The sequence below is a fragment of the Neoarius graeffei genome, chromosome 2 (assembly GCF_027579695.1).
Source record: "Neoarius graeffei isolate fNeoGra1 chromosome 2, fNeoGra1.pri, whole genome shotgun sequence".
NCBI lineage: Eukaryota > Metazoa > Chordata > Actinopteri > Siluriformes > Ariidae > Neoarius > Neoarius graeffei.
Genome location: NC_083570.1, coordinates 46,290,644 through 46,313,285, shown reverse-complemented (window position 1 = coordinate 46,313,285; position 22,642 = coordinate 46,290,644). Strand labels below are relative to the sequence as shown.

General features: G+C 40.7%; 1 protein-coding gene across 1 annotated transcript; it reads left to right on the top strand.

Annotated features, from left to right (window-relative positions):
• Positions 1-1,181: 1,181 nt before the first annotated feature.
• On the top strand, positions 1,182-9,773 carry slc38a2 (solute carrier family 38 member 2). Its single transcript, XM_060914343.1, has 15 exons — positions 1,182-1,467; positions 2,548-2,679; positions 2,795-2,876; positions 3,523-3,638; positions 5,094-5,260; positions 5,492-5,564; positions 5,977-6,059; positions 6,166-6,224; positions 6,305-6,454; positions 6,559-6,638; positions 6,732-6,832; positions 7,126-7,250; positions 7,406-7,550; positions 7,701-7,798; positions 7,949-9,773. Exons 2-15 carry the CDS (start codon positions 2,549-2,551, stop codon positions 8,060-8,062), a joined length of 1,524 nt encoding a protein of 507 aa, XP_060770326.1. The 5' UTR covers positions 1,182-1,467; position 2,548; the 3' UTR covers positions 8,063-9,773.
• Positions 9,774-22,642: the final 12,869 nt, after the last annotated feature.

The following is a 22,642-nucleotide window of genomic DNA, read 5'->3' as shown; positions in this document are numbered from 1 at the left end:
CCAGGTTCTAGAGCAACATATGCTCCCATCCAGACGACGTCTCTTTCAGGGAAGACCTTGCATTTTCCAACATAACAATGCCAAACCACATACTGCATCAATTACAGCATCATGGCTGCGTAGAAGAAGGGTCCGGGTACTGAACTGGCCAGCCTGCAGTCCAGATCTTTCACCCATAGAAAACATTTGGCGCATCATAAAATGGAAGATATGACAAAAAAGACGTAAGACAGTTGAGCAACTAGAATCCTACATTAGACAAGAATGGGTTAACATTCCTATCCCTAAACTTGAGCAACTTGTCTCCTCAGTCCCCAGACGTTTACAGACTGTTGTAAAGAGAAAAGGGGATGTCTCACAGTGGTAAACATGGCCTTGTCCCAACTTTTTTGAGATGTGTTGTTGTCATGAAATTTAAAATCACCTAATTTTTCTCTTTAAATGATACATTTTCTCATATACAACTTGTATTTGCTTGGCTTTAAGCTTATAATAGGAAATATGAGATCAATTTGACCTATATTCATGAAATTTCACTTGCTAAGGTGACACATTTTTGATGATGAAACCTCTCTCGCTTTATTTGGCATGTCACTGCAGCGACGTGGCCACTCTGACGGCTTTTCTCCCAGCCATCAGAGTTTCTAGGGAGGAATCACGGTAGTGGTTTTACTGGCTTATTATCAAGGTTTTCTCACCTAACCCTTCACACACGGGCAATTAAGAGTAGCCAAGTTAACCTAACTGCATGTCTTTGAACTGTGGAGGAAACCAGAGCACCCAGAGGAAACCCACACAGACCCGGGGAGAACACGCGCATAACGCCACACAGAAAGGCCCCCATCGGCCATGAGGTTCGAACCTGGAACCTTCTTGCTGTGAGGCGACAGTGATAAATAACCACCCTGATGAAACCTGTCCTTGTTTAATGTGGATCGAGCTGCTGAGTTTGGATGAGTAAATGATCAGATGGTCTCTGTGGTTATTGTCTGTGACACACCATTTTCAGCCTAGTTAAAATGTATCTTAGTGTTTGTATACAAACCACATCATTAGGCCGCGCCCCTCTGATTCTTCCTTCCCCCCCCCCTCTCTCTCTCTCTCTCTCTCTCTCTCTGTGTGTGTGCGTATGTGTGAGTAAAAGCTGATGCAATTCCGATCTTATAAACCCCACACCATCCTGTGAGCTCTCAGTCGAGAAGCTGCAGATTTGGGAAATATATCTCCGTTAAAGCGTTTTAATATTATTGTACTACTATAATATTTATTATCTATTCTACTATTTATCCCGAGCTGTTTTATTGTTGTGGTATTCGGTTTTATTTTGTTTTGTTTAATTCTTGTCGTGTTTTGAATTTTTGGGTTTAAGAAAAAAAAAAGGAAGTGGTTTAAAACCCGCGCAAATCAATAAACCGAAGAAAGGGAATTTTTTTTTCTCCTTATTTTCTTGTAAACTCAGTTTCAGAGGTAAGATTATGTCTTTATTTCTTAAATAATATCATGTATTACCTTTTTTCATCACAGATAGCTGGTTCTACGTACAATGAAATGTATTTACTGGGTGGGAAAAAAAAAAGGAAGAATGTCCTTCAGATATAAAGCTGAGGAGGAGATGAAGCTACAATTATATAAAACAAAATACCGCAGTCACATGACCTAACGCGTTTATATATATATATATATATATATATATATATATATATATGCATAGATAGATAGGTGTATATATATATAGAGAGAGAGATGTGTGTGTATAAATATATAATGCACAAATCATATATATATATATATATATATATATATAGAGAGAGAGAGAGAGAGAGAGAGAGAGATAATAAACAGCAGGACTGGAGGAAATGAGGCTGTATGGATTAATTGTAGTAGTAGTATTCATTATAAGATGTCTGACTGAGGAGGTTTCATCATCCTGTGTTGGGTGGGGATGAGGAGGGCCACTGATGGGAAACGACGTCCTGCGCAAAAAAAAAAAAAAAACCCGGATGCACGTGGCTTTGTTTCCTTTAATTCTTATACTTTATACACAAGCTTATGTCTGTAATCATGAAAATAATTTTTATTATTAGTCGTAGTGTTTTCATGGTGTACGCTGAATCGAATGTGTTCAATCATTGTGATTGAAATTCAGTCCTATCTCTCTTTATTTATATATATATATATATATATATATTAGTGTTTTTTGTGTAATTTTTCTAGCAGAAATATGTGGTGGTCGTGGTGGTGGCGCATTGCCGCAGGGTGTTGTATTGTTTGGGGAACATGCCGGTCTTTATTTCCAGACAGACTGTAGATCCTGTTTGGAAATTTCCATTGCCGGTGCTTGTGCGCTTGAGTCAGTCAGGGCCCCTCCCTCTCAGCCCCCCAAACCCCTCCTTCTCAGCCCCCCAAACCCCTCCCTCCTTGTCCGTTTGTGGTCACGTGATTAGGTTCTCTGAAATGGAACCGACAGACACTCGGCTCTGCGTAGGTCACACACTGGGGTGGATTATATGTTCATTCAAAAGAACTCTGTGTGTGTGTGTTATGCAGAATGAACTTAACGCCTGGAAAATCAGAGATGAGCCGTTTCAACATTTCCCCAGATGAAGAAAGCAGCTCCAGTTCCACCAGCATCGACTACACGAATTGTACCAGCAAGAAAATGCCACTGAGCAATTGCAGGTACGGCCTGTAACCAACTTCCTGCTGTTACTCATTACAATTCACATATATTATTATCATCCGATATCAAACTGCATATAGATTTATATGTACGTAATATTTCTCTGAACTGCAGTCAATACGGTGATGTGGACCCGGAAAGTCAGAAGTTCCTCCAAAGTTACGACCAAGGAAAAAAGAAATATGAAATTGAATATGTAAGTGATGTTATTAAATACACTATATAGCCAGACATTTTTGCACACCTGACCATCACGCCCAAATGGGATTCTTCCCGGAATCGTTTCATAAAGTCGGATGCATACAGTTATATAATATGCCTTTGAACGCTGTAGCTTTATAATTTCCCTTTACTGGAACTAAGAAGCCTGAAGCTGTGCATAAAGCGAGCTCCATGAAAGGTGAAAGTACGTCCTGTTTAGAGAACACCTTTGAGATGACCTGCAATGCCGGCTGCACTCCAGGCCTTGTCACCCAACATCACATTACCTCACTAATGCTCTTGCAGCTGAATTAACACGAATTCCCACAGCCACACCCCAAAACCTAGTGCAGAACAGTGGCGCTTATTATAATGGGAAATGGGGAATAAATCTAGAATGGGATGTTCGGTAAGGACAAGGGTGTCCACATAGTTTTGGCCACATGGTGTAAGAGTAGCAATATCATATTTTGGATTTTCTAACCCCAGCTTATTGTTCACTGGTTTCTATTAAAGTATATTATACCAGTGAGTCATTAACCATGAATGATGTGGTGCAACCAGTAAGGAAAGGCGTGTTGCTGCTGATGCATCCTGGAAACGTCGGATTTAATCATTGCCTTTTTCTATTCTTCTTCTAGCACCCTGGTACAGCTTCATTTGGGATGTCCGTGTTCAACCTGGGCAATGCCATCATGGGCAGCGGGATACTCGGCTTATCGTATGCCATGGCCAACACAGGCATTGCACTGTTTGTGTGAGTATCAAGCGTTATTGATGATGGTGAACGTATTAGATTATAGTCCTCAAGCATGCATTAGATCAAATAGACGCTCATGAACCATCACTGATCAAATCAGCCTGTTATTAGGACAAGCTTTAGCAATCATTTTAATTGGAACAAAACTTTTGGCAAAATGAAAAAAAATTAGTAAATCAAGTTCCTGGGAGAACATCCAACATATTTTAGGTAGACTTTAGAATAAATAGTTGTCTTCTCGCTACAGTATCTCACGTCAATTCGGGCTGAAGGTTGCCCTCGGTTCAGGGCTAATCAGCACTCCAGATTCCTTTGTACTTTAATACGTGTTTACAAACAGAAATGATTTGTGCAAGTTGGCATTTGAGGGCAGGAGAGTTATGTGAATACTATGGTATTGCACCATGAGTTAATCACACACAGACAGGCCAACCCTCTTAACAAGCACCTCTGCAGGCAGGCTGACATTTATATAGAGTGGGGTTTTTTAAATATACTTTTTTAACTAAGTCCAGAGGTTACATGACTGGAAACTATATAGTTTCCCAATTATAAGATCAGATCTGTATCTGTTTTAAATATAAGTGCGGGATAGTCCGCTGGGATAGGCTCCAGCTTGCCTGCGACCCTGTAGAACAGGATAAGCGGCTACAGATAAGGGATGGATCATAACCTTGTGAAGGTCATGTAGACGTATAAAACCACAGTAAATGTATCTAAAGCGAGTGTCGATGTCATATTCGATGTAGTACATATTTAAATCATGGGAATGATGTGATTAGACCACTTGTATGGCTGGTTTGTCAGGATGGAGCTCTTCCTCTTTCCCAAATGCATTGCTGCATAAACACAGAGTGCCAACACCCTTGTGTTTGCTCATCAACCTTCCAGGAAATGTTCTGAAGCCCTTTCACATCCAAAATGCATTAATGTACGAAATAAAAGCAATACAGAATGGATAATAAAGTTTCATTCCCATTCAGTTTTCCATAACCGAAAAGTAACGGAGATCGTGTATCCTCACCTGACTGTATTTAATGGAATGCGTGAACCACGAGAGACTGGATCTGACGTATAATTCACAAGACGCCAAGTCTGTTGTTGTGAAAAGCCCAAGCTGAGACATTAGCTAGTTAGAAACATGGCACGAGTCGAGCTGCGTTACGTCTCCGTTTAAGCAAAGCTGATTTAGAATGTTTATACAGTGAGACCGTCGTATCCGCTGACTCGCTGGAGCATACTAGCATTACCCGTCAAACGACCAGTAACATCATGACCAGTCACAAAACTTACGTAACAAAAGATCTCTGTATGAAATGGGGTATGCAATTTAGCTGATATAACCTAAATAAGTGCTTTACAGTAGAACCCAGCTTCCCTTGACAAACCATGATCGCGGTCATGTGAGTACGCCGACTAATTTATCTTTTTCCTCCGATCTCTGTTTGGTAGCATCCTGCTGGTAGCCGTGCTCATATTTTCCCTCTACTCTGTACATCTGCTGCTCAAGACCGCTAATGAAGGAGGTGCTATGGTCTACGAGCAATTGGGCTACAAGGCTTTCGGCTTGCCAGGCAAGCTTGCAGCATCGATCTCCATCAGCATGCAGAACATTGGAGGTAAGGTGACAATTCATGCAGGATTCGTCACTTGAACAGCTTTTGTAATGTGAGGCAAATTATATTGCATGTTTCGAGACATTTTTCAATTTTGTTTTTTTTTTTTTAAAGCAATTTCCAGTATTAGGATCAGTGTCTTAGAATTTAGTGAGCTTGTACTTGGTGTGTTAATGGAAAGAATTTGCTTAAGCAGGCAAATATGTTCTAACGTCTCTCTTTCACAATCTCCAGCCATATCCAGCTACCTCTACATTGTGAAGTACGAATTACCAATAGTCATCAAAGAATTTGTCGGAGGCGAAGGGTAAGATCCTCTGTCGTTATTTTCTTATGATTTCATCCGTATTCTTCAGAAGTTTCTTCATACGTGCATGTTTAGTTGAGTATATGGTAGACGCTCACTTGCAGTGTCTGCTTGTCTAAGTGCCTTTTGAGTGGTGAAGTGGCTCATTGTAGCGTCGGCGAGAACAAGATGTATTTCAAGTGCCGATCAAAGGGGTCTTTTTAGACAGCCTCGTACCACACAGAGCTGTAGCTTGCAATGACCTAATGCATGAACATTATCTCGTGAAAAATAATGCTCAGCTTGCAGAGTAGGAGCCATTTTAGATAATCATTATAATTAATAATAATAATGAATGTATTTCATGATGTAATTTGTATTGATGGCTGAATCTTACATTTAATCATAAATCTTGTTCTTTCTTTTTTTAAAGGGAATGGTACACTAACGGAGCTTACTTGATGTTGCTTGTTACAGGCTTCATTATTTTGCCACTTTCACTGTTTAAAACCCTGGGTGAGTGCTTTTCCAACAAAGAAAGAAAACAGAATAAAAAGGAAGTCCAGAGCTTGAGTTAAGCCAGACAGAAAGAAACTAATTTTGCGTTTCATCTTTACCACAGGCTATCTTGGCTATACAAGCGGGTTCTCGTTGTTGTGCATGGTCTTCTTCCTGATTGTGGTAAGCAAATGCGATTTTATTCTTACAGTTATGGTTCCCACTCATGAGAACAAGATAAACACCTGGTTTTTGCTCTTCAGGTGATCTATAAAAAGTTCCAGATCCCCTGCCCTCTACCCAACGACCTCCTCAACATGACATTAAACACCACGTTTGCACATCCCAACACCACGGCCACCACCTATAACGAGGATTCTTGCAGACCCAAATACTTCATCTTTAACTCACAGGTACAGATAGAAATGATCACAGAAAATTAACTCAGGGGCTCTGTGAGTGCGTGCAGTGTGATTTTTTTGATGTGTGGCTATAATTTTGTCCCTTCTCTCTTCAGACTGTGTATGCCGTGCCTATTCTGACCTTTGCCTTCGTGTGCCACCCGGCCATCTTGCCCATGTACGAGGAGCTCAAAGAGTAAGTTTGAAGTTGGAAGATACGCTGAGATAACTTGAAATGGTTAAAGCTGTAGCATAATCTAAATCATCACGTCTCATTATTTTTCCACAGTCGTTCTCGGAGAAAGATGCAGGGTGTTGCTAATGTGTCTTTCCTGCTGATGTTCGTCATGTATCTGCTCGCTGCTCTATTTGGCTACCTGACCTTCCACGGTAAGCACAAGCCAACACATTCTCTCATCTGAGAATACAAATACTGTAAATGAATCCCAGCCCCGAGCTCAGTTTTGATAGTGCAATGTTTGAGAATGACGCAGAATCAGGCCTCTGTACTGTTTGTCATGGCAGGAAAGTAACCTCATGTGTTTACTGATGTTCTTGAACTCTTTGAAAGGTTGGAAATGTTACATCAGCAAGCACTTTTTTTCCCCCCCTTTAAAATGGAGAACAGCAAAGCCCGAATAGGTGCAGATCATCTCATTATAAAACTTGTTTATATTTTCTAGATATGGTCGAGCCTGAACTTTTACACACGTACTCAAAGGTCTACAGAGTCGACGTGGTGTTGCTGATTGTACGTCTGGCTGTGCTGACTGCCGTCACGCTTACTGTCCCTGTTGTCCTCTTTCCTGTGAGTATAATACCGTTGTTTACTGTTTTGTGATCACATACTATGATGCAGCTATTATTAAGATATAAATCTTCAGAGCGTGTTCTTAGAAAAGCAAAATCTGTTCTTAGACTAGACTCTGAAAATTAAGGAATCTTTTCTCTCCGCTATTTCAGATCCGTGCCTCGGTGAATCAGCTGTTATGTCCCTCAAAAGATTTCAGCTGGATCCGCCACATTGCCATTACAGTGGTTTTGTTGGTTGGGGTCAGCATGCTCGTCATCTTCGTCCCCACTATTAGGGATATCTTTGGGTTCATCGGTAGGTCAATATTCACAACACAACTGCATAGCAAATACTAGTGACAGTTTAACTGGAAAAAAAAGACACATTCTTTCATTTTATAAGACAAAAGAGAATTTAGTCAACAAGTGTGTCATGGTTAAGATATTTTTTTTTTTGCCTTTTAAGGTGCTTCTGCTGCTGCTATGCTGATCTTCATCCTGCCGTCTGCCTTCTACATCAAGCTGGTGAAGAAGGAGCCCATCAACTCTGTGCAGAAGATAGGGGTAAGAAAGTCTTGTCATATGGTTGAACTGGGATTAAGTTCTATTCGAAATGGTTTCAAATATCCTACAAGTGTGAGGGTCGGGTGTTTGAAAATTAAGCATCGTATATGTAGCTTATTTAACAGTCATGTGCTTTTGTGTGTCCTGTAGGCCATCCTGTTCCTGGCCTGTGGATTCATGGTCATGTTTGGTTCCATGAGTCTTATCATCCTGGATTGGGTCCACAATGCTGGTGCTACTCAGGGCCAGGGCGACGGTCACTAAGAGGCAGCATGAGTGACAGGCGGGCTAGATACGTGTCTAGCTGGGCTGGGCTGAGCTGCTGTCCAGTATTTTGCAGTCCTTCGGCCATAAACAAAACTGACAAACTCTGCTCTCCTTCCAAGACCAGAGCAAAGAACTTGATACCGTTCTGAGAGAATGTGCTGAATTCTGTGCAGTATGCTGTTAGGCCACAAAGATGGTGCTTTATCTTCAATTAATTTTTTTTTTTTTGCCATGAACATTTTGTATATTAATTTCTGCTTCTGCGATCCTGGTATTTCAGATTCTGAAGTATTCCAGAAATTGGGAATGCAAACGCAAATCAAGAGGCTGATCTGAATGCACAGTACTCCGTATTTATTAGCAACTCAAACTCGCAACCAAAACACAACTAGCTCCGTGTTGCAACTCGCCCTAGTCAAGACCTAATATTTAACTTCTCTTTTCATCTTTGCCAAAAAAACAACAACAACAAACTTTTCAACTGGACTGTATATTGAAAAGCACTTAATAATCAAAATATATGTGAACGTCGTCAATTCAAACTTTACTACTCAGCTTTGATCGTATTAGTTACAATGTCATTTCGACTGTATTATATTAGTCAACTTGTAAAAAAAAAAAAACAACTTAGATTTACTAATGAACAAAGTTCTTGTCTTTAGTCTTTCACCTGAGGGTTTGGTAGTCGAACAAGACACTGTCAGGAAAAAAAGGTACTGTACAGGTACATTTCCGTTCCTTTAGGTATAATACGTTAACGTTATAAAGGTACACTACATTCACGTTCCCAGGTAAATAAAAAAAGGAACAAAAATATCCACCGGTTTAGTACCTTTTTTTTTTTTAATGCTGTATGAATTCACATAACACACTGAAAACCTGTTTGAGAAGATATTTTACAGCAATAATAGAAGGCAAGACGAAAAGATAGATTGCTGTCCTTCTGACCGTTAGAAGGCACCAAAGTATTTCTTTTCAAGAAGAATTTACTTTTAACCACATGCAGTGGTTGAGAACATGTTGGATCTCACATGACTAAACAAACAGTACATTAACATTTTTAATTTAATTGAAATTGTCACGTCCACTGGTCTGTCATGAGCCGCTGAGTGACTTTAGGCTGCTGCTGTGCAGCCTTTTTTCTCTCTGTCTCTCTCTCTCTCACACACACACACAGAGGGTACAACTTCACTCTGCTTTTAGGTCACTAACCTCATGTCATTGTCCAAATCTTATTTATAGAAGATGATCAATGTAATTTAATCTATTTTACTATATTTATATATTGTAAATATGTGTATATATATTAGGCAAAGGAAGTGTACATACAGTATATGCAGTTTTTATTGCAGTCACATGTATTTTTATTCCTTTTGTTTTTTGTTTTGTTTGTCAGTTTTGCTCAGTGTTTCAAATATAAATATCTGCCATTGATGGATCTTATTACCCACAGGTTTGGGGAAATGACTGTCTAATGTTAGATCAGTGTTAGGCTCTTCTCTGCACCATGGCTGTATATTGAATTTGAAAAAGTTCCTTATGAATTGAAGAGCCCGCTTTCAAACTGCACATTAAAACTACTGTGGTTAAAGAATAGAAGACAAGGCGAGCAACTCTTGAATATGAATGGCCAGTCATACCAGTGCTCTTGTTTCAATGAAACACTATGTATATCATGTAATTACTGTTCAATAAACTATAAAGATGACCTTTGTGTTGTTTCTAGTATATCTAGTCCCCTTTCTCTCAGTATATTGAGAACTAATTCCTCTTTCTATGCCTTCTCTTGGTAAAGTATTAATTCATATAACTTATTAACTATCCTCATTGTTAATTATTGATGGTCACAGCATGCCTTTGTCTTTTATTTTCTTGCTCTGTTCCTCATCTGAAGTTGTTACTGTCTTTTTCTTTCTGTGTTGTACCATCTCTCGCTCTCTCTCTCTCCCCATCTTTAACGTCTTGCTCAATAAAAACACAAGTATGGACCGACCGGTTACTGAAAAGTGCAATATAAATATTATTAATATTATGTTATGTTAAGCTTCCCAATGATTGAGTAAATATGACGCAGAAGGCAGCCTGGGATTGGGGGGGGCATGTTGCTGAAGCTAAATTCTAGAAAACAACCAAGAATAATTAAAAAATCTGATTTTAATCAGTTTTTATGGAGTTTTCAAACTGAGTTTTTCTGCCAATAATAGAATTTGACATCTCTAACATCTCAGCTCATCTCATTATCTCTAGCCGCTTTATCCTGTTCTACAGGGTCGCAGGCAAGCTGGAGCCTATCCCAGCTGACTACGGGCGAAAGGCGGGGTACACCCTGGACAAGTCGCCAGGTCATCACAGGGCTGACACATAGACACAGACAACCATTCACACTCACATTCACACCTACGCTCAATTTAGAGTCACCAGTTTACCTAACCTGCATGTCTTTGGACTGTGGGGGAAACCGGAGCACCCGGAGGAAACCCATGCAGACACGGGGAGAACATGCAAACTCCGCACAGAAAGACCCTCGCCGGCCATGGGGCTCGAACCCAGGACCTTCTTGCTGTGAGGCGACAGCGCTAACCACTACACCACTGTGCTGCCCCCATCTCTAACATAAGAAACATAAATGTATTTTAGTTAGGCTATTTTCTCACCCTTGGTGCTGGCTTTCTTGCCTGCAAATGCAGTCCATTTTCCAAAGGATGTGTAAAACCTTGTTGTGTGCTTTTCCCATGATTTGCTGAAGTTGTTCAACAGTTGCAGGTGATAATGAAATGCGCCTAAAGCTAATCAAGTCAGATTGTGGTCAGATATCGGCTGTCGAAATATCATCGAAACAGAGGAGAGCATTGAAACATGCTGTACAGATAACAGCAGACAGACATTTGGGAAGTAATAGCAAGACATAAATAACAAGAAATGCAATCAACAGGACAGAAGTGAGGGAATTAATCAACTATTATTTCCCCACCAATGTTAGCAGGAACCGAGATCAGTCAAGTGAAGAGATGACGATGAGGCTCATGATTAAACATTGTGAGTGAATTTCCATCCATTCATTCATTATTGATGCTGTTGATCCGTCAGCGTTGCTGGTGAGCTGGAGCCAATCCCAGCTGACTTTGGGCGAGAGGCGGGGTTCACCCTGGACAAGTCGCCAATCTAATCTATCACAGGGTTAACACAGAAAGGAAAAAACATTCACACTCACATTCACATCTCTGGGCAATTTAGAGTAGCCAGTTGACTGGATCTGCATGTCTTTGCATTGTGGGAGGAAACCCACGAATTCCACCAGTGAATTTTTTCTCTGATAATCAGAAAGAGAACTTGTTTGCCATTGTAAACTTGGAATTTTGTGAACTTTGGCTATACTTGTAAACTTTAGGTTATAAATGTACAAGCAAGAGGGGTATCTTTGTGAAGCTCGTGGAGAAACTTCTCATTCAATACTTCAAAATGTTCAAATTTTAAAATTATACAAAATGTCAGAATTTGATTATTTGAACAAATTTCCCAGGCCACCACACATCCATTGTCTTAAGTAAAACATATCTTGCATATAGGCAAATTCAACTAATATTTCTCTTTACTGGATTGTTCTTAAACAAATATATGATTAGTTTAAAGCCTGAAAAGCCTCATTCGAGATATTTTTACTCATTTCAAGCTTGAAATAGCCTATTATGGCAAATAATTAAATGACATGCATCTACTTTTCAATTCAAAATGTTATCAGTAAAACCATTGCCTTTATTAATTGCATGCCGTTACAATTTGTTCACTGCAAAAAAAAAATCACAGCACGTGAAAATATATTCAATGAAGGAAAAGTTATTTAATATTTATTATACATACGGGCCACTTTTTCCATGGAATAAAAACATGTTCTATTCCCTTCTAGTGGGTTTATTGATGGCATGCAGTATTGTTATCATATCGCTTATCCTACGTGTATTGCAACACACTACCCAATGGGGAATGAGTGTGCAATATTGTTACGATATTGCATGTTGTCAAGACAACATGACATCAAACGTCGGAAATGTAAAACTTCCACGTTAGCGAGAGACTGTGACTGTTTGTAAACAAATATGTCCGCCAGGTTTGCTTCATTAAAAGTGGAAGATTTTGAGAGAATTTTGGCTGCCAGGTCACTCTGTTGTATGGAGTTGTCGATGTTGATTTTAAAAGTAACTAAGTAAATTACAGAGGGAAAATAATAATAATAATAATAATAATAATAATAATAATAATAATAATAATTGGCTTGACTGCACTAGCTTTGGCCTTCGCTAACACTACACCGGCTGGAAGGTAATTAGACTGCCGCACTAACAGCACCAACTTGCAGGTAAGCTAGCACTGGCCTTCAAGAATGCTGATATGAAAAGTGTGTATGTATAATAATAATAATAATAATAATAATAATAGTTGGCTTTTTTCATGATGTGTCAGATATATTTAATTCAGCTAGCATGATTTTGAACTCATCTTTGACTCGTTCGTTATCATGCTAGCTGAATGGAATATATCCGATACACCACTCAAAGCCAGCTAATATTATTTAACTAGACTGCATTTCCACAGAGAAAATGCAAAGTGTGCTTGCTAAGCTATAGCAGAACAGAAGAAAAAAAGAAGGAAAAAAGGAAAAGACGAGTGTAGGTCAAACCCGATTGCATGTATGTGTGTATGAGTTGGCCTGAAGTATCACATGAAGTTTCGTGCATCTCCGATGGAGCGTGTCTGAGTAGGATGATTCAATTTGTGAGCCCTATTCATTCTCTATGGGGAAAAAAAAACAACAGAAAAATGACAAGAACGACAGAACGGGTGCGTCGATCCAAAAGCTGTAGACAAGCACGCTACACTGGTGGATATGTGGTGAAGTGTTACTGAGCAAAACTCCATTCATTTGAATGGGGCCAAAAATCAATGGAAGCCTGTGGAGGGAAAAAAGAATGCGTGAAAACCAAGGAAAAGACGCATGTGGGTTTCAGATGAGGGGATGGATATGTGTGGGGACTTGCCCTGAGGCATCATGTGAAGTTTCTTGAAGTTTGGTCACTCGGTTCAAAAATTTGACGGAGAGTGAAAGCTTTTTTCCCAAAACTCCATTCATTTTCAATGGGGCCAAAAATGAGTGGAAGTGAATGGATGAAAAAGTGGGGCACAAAAAGAAAGGAAAAAAAACTAGTGTGGGTCAGAACTGAATGCATATATCTGTCTGGGGAGTTGGCCTGAGGTATCACATGAAGTTTTGTGCGTCTGCGATGGAGCATGTCTGAACAGGACGATTCGATTTGTGAGCCCTATTCATTCTCTATGGGGGAAAAAAACGAAAGAAAAATGACAAGAATGAGAGAATGGGTGTGTCGATCCAAAAGCTGAACAAAAGCACACTACACTGCTTCAGGACAGACGTTTCAGAGTTGGAATGGTGTCAGTATCTCAATAGCTGTAGGAGGAGTAGTGGCTCCAAAAAAAACAGGTGTACAGGAATAAATAAACTAGACTGCATTTCCGCAGAGAAAATGCAAAGTGTGCTTGCTGAGCTGTAGCAGAACAGCTATCATGCTAAAAGCTAGCATGCCAACATGCCAATGCCAACATGCTAATGCCAACATGCTAACAACTAGTATGCTAACTGTTAGCATACTAACATGCTAACAGTTAGCATACTAACATGCTAAATGCTAGCATGTTAACATGTTAATGCTAGCATGCTAATAGATAACATGCTAATAGATAATATGCAAATAGCTAGCATTCTAACATGCTAATGATTAACATGCTATTTGTTAAAATTCTACCACTTTAAGGCTAATATGCTGACAGCTATCATGCTAACAGCTAACAGGCTAACATGCTGATGGCTAGTATGTTAACTTTTAGCATGCTAACACGCTGAGGGTGACATGCTAGCAGCTAACGTGCTAACTCTTCATGCTACCATGCTAATCCTACCATGTTAACAGCTCTCATGATAACATGCTAATGGTGAACATGCTAACAACTCGCGAGCTAACAGCAGGCATGATATCGTAATGGGTAACATGCTAACAGCTAGCATGGTAACACGTGAATGCTTATATGCTAATTGCTATCGTGTGTGCATGTAAGTATTCCTAATAAAGTGGCTATTGAGTTGAAGTTGATTAGCTGTGAAAGTCTCAAATGGGGGGCGGCACGGTGGTGTAGTGGTTAGCGCTGTCGCCTCACAGCAAGAAGGTCCGGGTTCGAGCCCTGTGGATGGCGAGGGCCTTTCTGTGCGGAGTTTGCATGTTCTCCCCGTGTCCGCGTGGGTTTCCTCCGGGTGCTCCGGTTTCCCCCACAGTCCAAAGACATGCAGGTTAGGTTAACTGGTGACTCTAAATTGAACGTAGGTGTGAATGTGAATGGTTGTCTGTGTCTATGTGTCAGCACTGTGATGACCTGGCGACTTGTCCAGAGTGTACCCCGCCTTTCGCCCGTAGTCAGCTGGGATAGGCTCCAGCTTGCCTGCGACCCTGTAGAACAGGATAAAGCGGCTACAGATAATGAGATGAGATGAGATGAGTCTTAAATGAGCAGATCCTTGCCAAATGCATCATCACCTATGGGGGAAGGGAGGAATGACTCCGTCAAGCTTCCATTGATTAGCGGCAAAATGGAGAAAAAATGGACGGATGAAAGGCAAGACAAAGACGAGTGTGGGTCAGAACCGATATCGTGTGTGATGGTGATTTGGCCTGAGGTGCCGTATGAAGTTTGGTGGATGTGTGGTGAAGTGTTACTGAGCAAAACTCCATTCATTTGAATGGGGCCAAAAATCAATGGAAGCCTATGGAGGTAAAAAGAGATGCGTGAAAACCAAGGAAAAGACAAATGCAGGTCTCAGATGAGGGGATGGATCTGTGCGGGGACTTGGCCTGAGGCATCAAGTGAAGTTTCTTGAAGTTTGGTCACTTGGTTAAAAACATTTGATGGAGAGTGAAAGTTTTTCTCCTGAAACACCATTCATTTTCAATGGGGCCAAAAATCAATGCAAGCCTATGGAGGAAAAAGGGATGAGCAAAAAGAAAGGAAAAATATGAGTGCGGGTCAGAACCGATTGCATGTATGTGTTGGGGGAGTTGGCCTGAAGTATCACATGAGGTTTGGTGCATCTGCGATGGAGCGAGTCCGAATAGGACGATTTGATTCATGAGCCCATTCTCTATGGGAAAAAAACAAAAGAAAAACGACAAGAACAAGAGAACGGGCGCGTTGATCCAAAAGCTGTATACAAGCACACTACACCACTTCGAGCCAGACGTCTCAGAGTTGGAACGGTGTAGCTACCTCGAACGCCCTGGGAGTAGTGGATCCAAAAAACGTGTCGGAATAAGGCAGAATAAGTAAACTTAAGAAGAACAATAGTGTGCTTGCCTTTGGCTGCTGTGTGCTTGAGCAAGCACACTAATTATTATGAGATAATAGATTAAACCATTAAGACATTTATTCATTTCAAGCTTATTCTACTGGAAGATAATTTTGCTTCTTTCTGGAAATAAATTGCTTGAAATAAACAAAATGATCTGCCAATAGAATAAGAAAAACTCATGCTTGGAAAAAAAATGAGCACAAATATCTAGCAAAAGGCTTAAAATCTTGTATTTGTTTAAAAAAAAACAAGCTAATAAAAAAATTTTAGTTGAATATACAGTGCTGTGCAAAAGTCTTAGGTACCTTGTTTTTTTCATACAAACTTCATTATAGATTTCTATTTTATGATTTCTACATTAGCCCTGCGATGACCTGGTGACTTGTCCAGGGTGTACCCTGCCTTTCGCCCGTAGTCAGCTGGGATAGGCTCCAGCTTGCCTGCGACCCTGTAGAACAGGATAAAGTGGCTACAGATAATGAGATGAGATGAGATGAGAGATAATGAGATGAGATGAGATGAGACTTCTACATTATCGAGTCAGTACAAAAATATTTTAGAGTTCCAAATGTTCGTTTTCCAGCACAAAATTAAATGCTACAGAAAAAAAAATTAGTATCTGAGCAGCATATGACATAAGAGAGCACTTTTCAGATTAAAAAAAGAAAACATAATGAAGGCTGCTGGGTTTTGGTGCAAAATGAAGAAGCGAGTGTGACAGTCAAAGTGTCCAGAAGAACTGTGGCTGGTTCTGTAAGATGCTCAGTAAAACCTACAGCTCATTTCCTTATCAAACTGCACTCACTGTACCTGAGACTATGATACATCCATCCAACCATTATCTGTAGCCGCTTATCCTGTTCTACAAGGTCACAGGCAAGCTGGAGCCTATCCCAGCTGACTATGGGCGAGAGGCGGGGTACACCATGGACAAGTCGCCAGGTCATCGCAGACCTGACACTACTAATTTTTTTTAAAGCAAAGGGTCGTCTCACACCAAATACTGCCTTTGTTTCATTTCATTATTTTTGAAGTAATTTTTGTATTTCTTCTACAGTATTTCTTTACATGCACCTAAGACTTTTGCACAGCACTCTACTGTATTCAAGATATTCTTGCTTGCTAAGATATAGTATTTTGTAGTGTGCAGTCTTGCAAAAAAATGTGGGTGTAGTGTTGATATACTTAGGTGTGGTTTGATTGTCAAAGTATAAACTATTGGAATGTTCACTATCTTGATATTGACGTTCTTTTCCAGTTGACGTTACAAGAATTGTCACAATAAACAAACCAGAATACAAAGAAGCTACATTACACCAACAGCTTTATGCAAAGCTTTGGAAAAGTACAGGATTGGGTTTCAGTGAGGACTGGTAGACATATCTGCTCACAGAAATCTAGACATAAACCAGATTAACAAGAATTCTCAGAAATGTGAAGCAAGATAGTAATCTTCACATCCACGGTTCAGTGTGGTTGGGTTTTATTGCTATACCATGATGTGAGACATTCTAGCTTTCTCATATATACCTTGTATCTTTAAATGTCTTTAATTAGACCCATGAGAGTAGTACATTCTGTAAATGTTAATATTTACCCTTTTAGATGGACAGAAAGTTGACTCTCACATGGTGCTCACATCTATGTTTCGCAATACCTCTTTCTCTGGAAATCTGGAAAACAAATCCAATTATACAGGGTGTCAACACAAAGGATTGTGGTTATGATCCCTGCCTCTGGAGTCAACTGAAAAGTATCTGGGAAGAAAGAAGGCTTATGATACTCCATTGTAATAGAAACATTAATCAAAGATTTGTCAAGTAGATGTGTCTGTGTTTGCAATAGTGGTCTGAGGTTTTCCTTACAAGACAATTCTCCGAAAGCCTTTTCAACGTAAAAGCCACAAAACCAGGACAGAAAGTCAAAACTCTTTTCAGTGTTTCTAGACACTGTATAGATGTTTTTCCTGCATGTGACACTTGAATTGGTCCTTAAAATGAAGTATCTGGAAGAAAAAAACTGCCTGTTTTTGTTTGTATTGCCCAATTGTCCATATTAAACTTTTCTCTTTTGCTGTGCAAGGGTTTGTCTATGATTATAGTACTTTTACTGATTCCTAAACAGAAAAATTTTAAATGTTAACTTCAAAACAGGCGGCATGGTGGTGTAGTGGTTAGCGCTGTCGCCTCACAGCAAGAAGGTCCGGGTTTGAGCCCCGTGGCCGGCGAGGGCCTTTCTGTGTGGAGTTTGCATGTTCTCCCCGTGTCCGCGTGGGTTTCCTCCGGGTGCTCCGGTTTCCCCCACAGTCCAAAGACATGCAGGTTAGGTTAACTGGTGACTCTAAATTGAGCGTAGGTGTGGGTGTGAGTGTGAATGGTTGTCTGTGTCTATGTGTCAGCCCTGTGATGACCTGGCGACTTGTCCAGGGTGTACCCCGCCTTTCGCCCGTAGTCAGCTGGGATAGGCTCCAGCTTGCCTGCGACCCTGTAGAACAGGATAAAGCAGCTAGAGATAATGAGATGAGATGGGAACTTCAAAACATCAAATCTATATAAAATATAACTGTACACAGTACAATAGTATAATATTATAGCATTGTGTAAATAGGCTATTTAATTTCAGACTTGGTGATGGCTTTTTTTTTTGTGTGTGTGTGTGTGTGTGTGTGTGTGTGTGTGTGTGTGTGTGTTTCGAAGCACAATGCAAGACAGGTAAGAAAAGGATTTTATGTAAAAAATTATTTGTATAAGTTCCACGAGACACTGAGGTAAACCTGGACTTCATTAGACTGGACAAAAGCGCCCCCTGCTGGTGAGTACAATGCTACTTGGACAACCTCAGGCAACTGTGAAATGAAAACGTTTAAAGTGCACATCACAGGTAAATTCAGGAGCAAGATCAATGTAATTCTCCTATTTTATATTAAACTTTGGTCAAATATCTGTCACATTTTGCATTTTGTGCAATTTTTTTTACCTTGCGCAATACCAGAAAAATTCAGTTGAAATCAAGCCATTTGAGGCGAATTGGTCCGCCTCTGAAAAAACTTGGCATTTGGATTTCCCAGCAAACATTGATTTTCGTGACATCGCGTGCGGGACGCCTCCTTCTGAATCCTACATCAGCGCTGGTTTGTTTATGAGAAAACGACCTGGTGGTTTTCTGCAAATTTCTTCAACGTTATTGCGTAATTATTAAAATGGTTAACAGATGTATCGTAGGAGGCTGTAGCAATATTACATTCTTCATCCAAAGGTGAAGTAACATTGCGCTCAGGTGACAATTCCATATTTCAGTGCAAAATCGCTCGCTGCTAAATTTGGTCTACACAGGCTGTGCACTGAAACCGTGCAAAGCTCTCGCAGCCTGCTGGCGGATTCGCAGGTGACGTCACGAATCTGGCTCCAGACTCCCTTGGGATTTTTCCAGACGCGTTTTGTTATTTTATTTTTTTCTGCTGTAGACAGATGGCCTTGTGCAAAATTATCCTTCTGGATGAGTGTGTAACAGGACATACTTTCAAATAAAATGAAATTGGTCCAGGATATGCACTTTAAAGTGGCTTTACCAAACGGTCTACATTTCTTAGAAAAAGTGTGATTTGCCTGTAATCAAAGTCCTCCAAAGGTTAAATAGTGAAGGCAGCGATAATGTACCTACTAATTATTATAATCTTCAAGAAACTAATCATATACAGTATGTATTATGACCATTTTCCAATAGAATAAAGTAACAAATGTATTTGGAAAGTTCTAAACAGACCAAAATATACTATATTTAAACAAGTGTTGCCAGGCAAAACAAACCTCTCCCGGTAGCACTTACGATGAATATGAAGGAAGATATCGTGAAAAAACAATTTTGACCTTTTTGGTGACCTTGACCTTGAGTTTGACCTTGTGTGTGAACATACTTGGCCAATAAACATGATTTGGATTCTGATTCTTGTTTGCACACCGTACTGCTCTCAGCCAGTCAGAACACATCTGAATTAATAAGAAGGAAGACATCGCGAAAAAAACTGATTTTGACCTTTTTGGCGACTTTGACTGGATGACCCTCAAAATGTCAGAGGTTCTATTTAAGAAGAAACCTTTATCTGTCACACGCACACTTCAAGCACAGTGAAATTCATCCTCTGCATTTAACCCATCTGAAGCAGTGAACACACACATAGCCAGAGCAGTGAGCAGCCACACCAGAGCGTCCGGGGAGCAGTCAGGGGTTCGGTACCTTGCTCAAGAGCACCTCAGCCCAAGGCTGCCCCACGTCAACCTAACTGCATGTCTTTGGATTGTGGGGGAAACCGGAGCACCCGGAGGAAACCCATGCAGAACATGCAAATTCCACACAGAAAGGCCCTGGCTAGCCGCTGGGTTCGAACTCGGAACCTTCTTGCTGTGAGGCGACCGTGCTAACCACTACACCACCATGCCGCCCATACTTGAGATGCCCATCTATCCTGAAAGTTTCATGAAGATTGGTCCAGCCGTTTTCCCGTAACATCATTAACAAAAAAACAAACAAACAAAAACAAACAAAGAAACCCCACTGAAAACAATACCTCGCCCCCTGGTGGACTCCGTCCTGGGCAAGGTAATAATATTGGCTGGCTTTGAGTGGTATATCAGACATATTCCATTCAGCCAGCATGATATTGAATGAGTTGAAGACGAGTTCAATATCATGCTAGCTGAATGGAATATGTCTGATATACCATGAAAAAAAGCCAGCCAATATTATTATTATTATTATTATTATTATTATACACACACACTCTCTTCATATCAGCATTCTCAAAGGCCAACACTAGCTTACTCACGACTTGGTGCTGTTAGTGTGGCAGTCCAGTTGCCTTCCAGCCGGTGTAGTGTTAGTGAAGGCCAGTGCTAGTGCAGTCAAGCTGAATATTATTATTATTATTATTATTATTATTATTATTATTATTATTATTATTATTATTTTCCCTTGTGTAATTTACTAAAATCAACATCGATAACTCCACACAACGGAGCAACCTGTCAGCCAAAATTCTCTCAAAATCTTCCGCTTTTAACGAAGCCATGTTTGTTTACAAACTGTCACATTCATTTTTGCTAGCACAAAAGTTTTACATCACCGATGTGTCTCTTTTCCAGTTTTTCAATATCTGTTGGTACGTTTTTCTCTTGTAAATATGCGTGAAGAATATCTAATGAAGTTTTGGTAGCCTTACGGTTGTTCAGTGCATCTTTATTTTCAGTTTTCAGTTTATTTATTTAGTGCTTAAACCTAGCACTGGATTAGTCTCATCTTCTCTTTCCCGGCCAACAAAGAAATGATTGCGTGCATGTGCAGCAAAAAAGTTTTGCCATTGAATCTTCGCATGAGCTCCGATGTGTGACGTTGTGTTGTCTTGGCAATGTGCAATATTCGAACAATATTGCACGCTCATTCTCCATTGGGGAGAGTGGCGTAATACATGGAGGATAAGTGATATGATAACAATATTGCACGCCATCAATTAACCCACTAGAAGGGAATAGAATACGTGTTTTTATTCCATGGAAAAACTGGCCCATATGTATAATAATTATTTATATCGGCTGGCGTTGAGTGGTATATCAGATATATTCCATTCAGCTAACATGATATTGAACTTGTCTTCAACTCGTTTATGTCAGGGTGCAGACACTTATGGATGCAAGCACAGCGAGTGTGTCGCAAACTGTCAACAAATCCAAATCAGGAAGCCAATGTCGTAGTCAGGGTCAGGCAAGGATCAGTAGATCAGCGAACGGGATATCAGAGGGCAGGTGAGGAAACAGAGTCAGGAAATAAATGTAAACAGAGTCTAAACACGAGTAGTCAGGCAGAAAGTCAGAAGTCTCGGTAAGGTCAGGTACTGGAACACAGAATGATACTTCACAATGTGTGTTTGTGACTCGTCTCGTCTCATCTTCATCCGCTTTATCTGGGGCCGAGTCGCGGAGGCAGCAGTCTGAGCATGGAAGCCCAAACTTCCCTTTCCCCAGACTCGCCCTTGCCCCTCCTAGAACTGCCACCTTATTGTGGTGGAGGGGTTTGTGTGCTTGAATGATCCTAGGAGCTATGTTGTCGGGGGCATTACGCCCCTGTTAGGGTTTCCCAAGGCAGACAGGTCCTAGGTGACAGGCCAGACCAAGAGCAGTTCACCAAAACCCTTATGGATAAAAAAAAAAATCAAGGACCATGACGTCGCCCGGTAGGGCACAGCCGGGGCCCCACCCTGGAGCCAGGCCCGGGGTTGGGGCTCGTATGCGAGCGCTTGGTGGCCGGGCCTTTGCCCACGGGGCCCGGCCGGGCTCAGCCCGAAGCGGTGACATGGGCCCAACCTCCTGTGGGTTCACCACCCACAGAGGTAGCCGTAGGGGACTGGTGCAGTGTGGATTAGGTGTTTGTGACTGTTGCGCTTATATATTGAAGTGATTGCAAACTAATGAGAGACAGGTGCACTTGTTAATCTTCTGGAGATGGGGGCGTCGTGGCTCAGGTGGATAAGGCGCCATACCATAAATCCGGGGACCCGGGTTCGATTCCGGCCTGAGGTCATTTCCTGATCCCTCCCCGTCTCTCTCTCCTGCTCATTTCCTGTCTCTACACTGTCCTATCCAATAATAAAGGTGAAAGAAGCCCAAAAAATACTCTGGAGATGAGGGGCGTTGTGGCGTTTGGGGATTGTAGTCTAGAGCGGCCATGTTTGGAGGCTGCTCCGAACTCAGATTTTCATTGCTGTTACTGACAGTTCAATATCATGCTAGCTGATATACCATGAAAAAAAGCCAGCCAATATTATTATTATACATACACATTCCTTTTTGGTGTTCAACGTATCTTTCTCTTTCAAAATTCTCTCAAAATCTTACGTATTTAACAAAGCAAACCTGGTGGCCATTTTTGTTTACAAATTGTCACAGTCGCTCGCTAGCATGGAAGTTTATGTCAACCATGCAATATCGTAAACCATATTCAACGCTCATTCTCTATTGGGTAGAGTGACGTAATACACATAAGATAAGCGATATGCTAACACTATTGCATGCTATCAAACCAAATGAATGAAACCCGCTAGAAGATTCAAAGATTTTTTATTGTCAATTCACTATATATCCAGGACATATACTGTAGGAGAATCGAAATGCTGTTTCTCT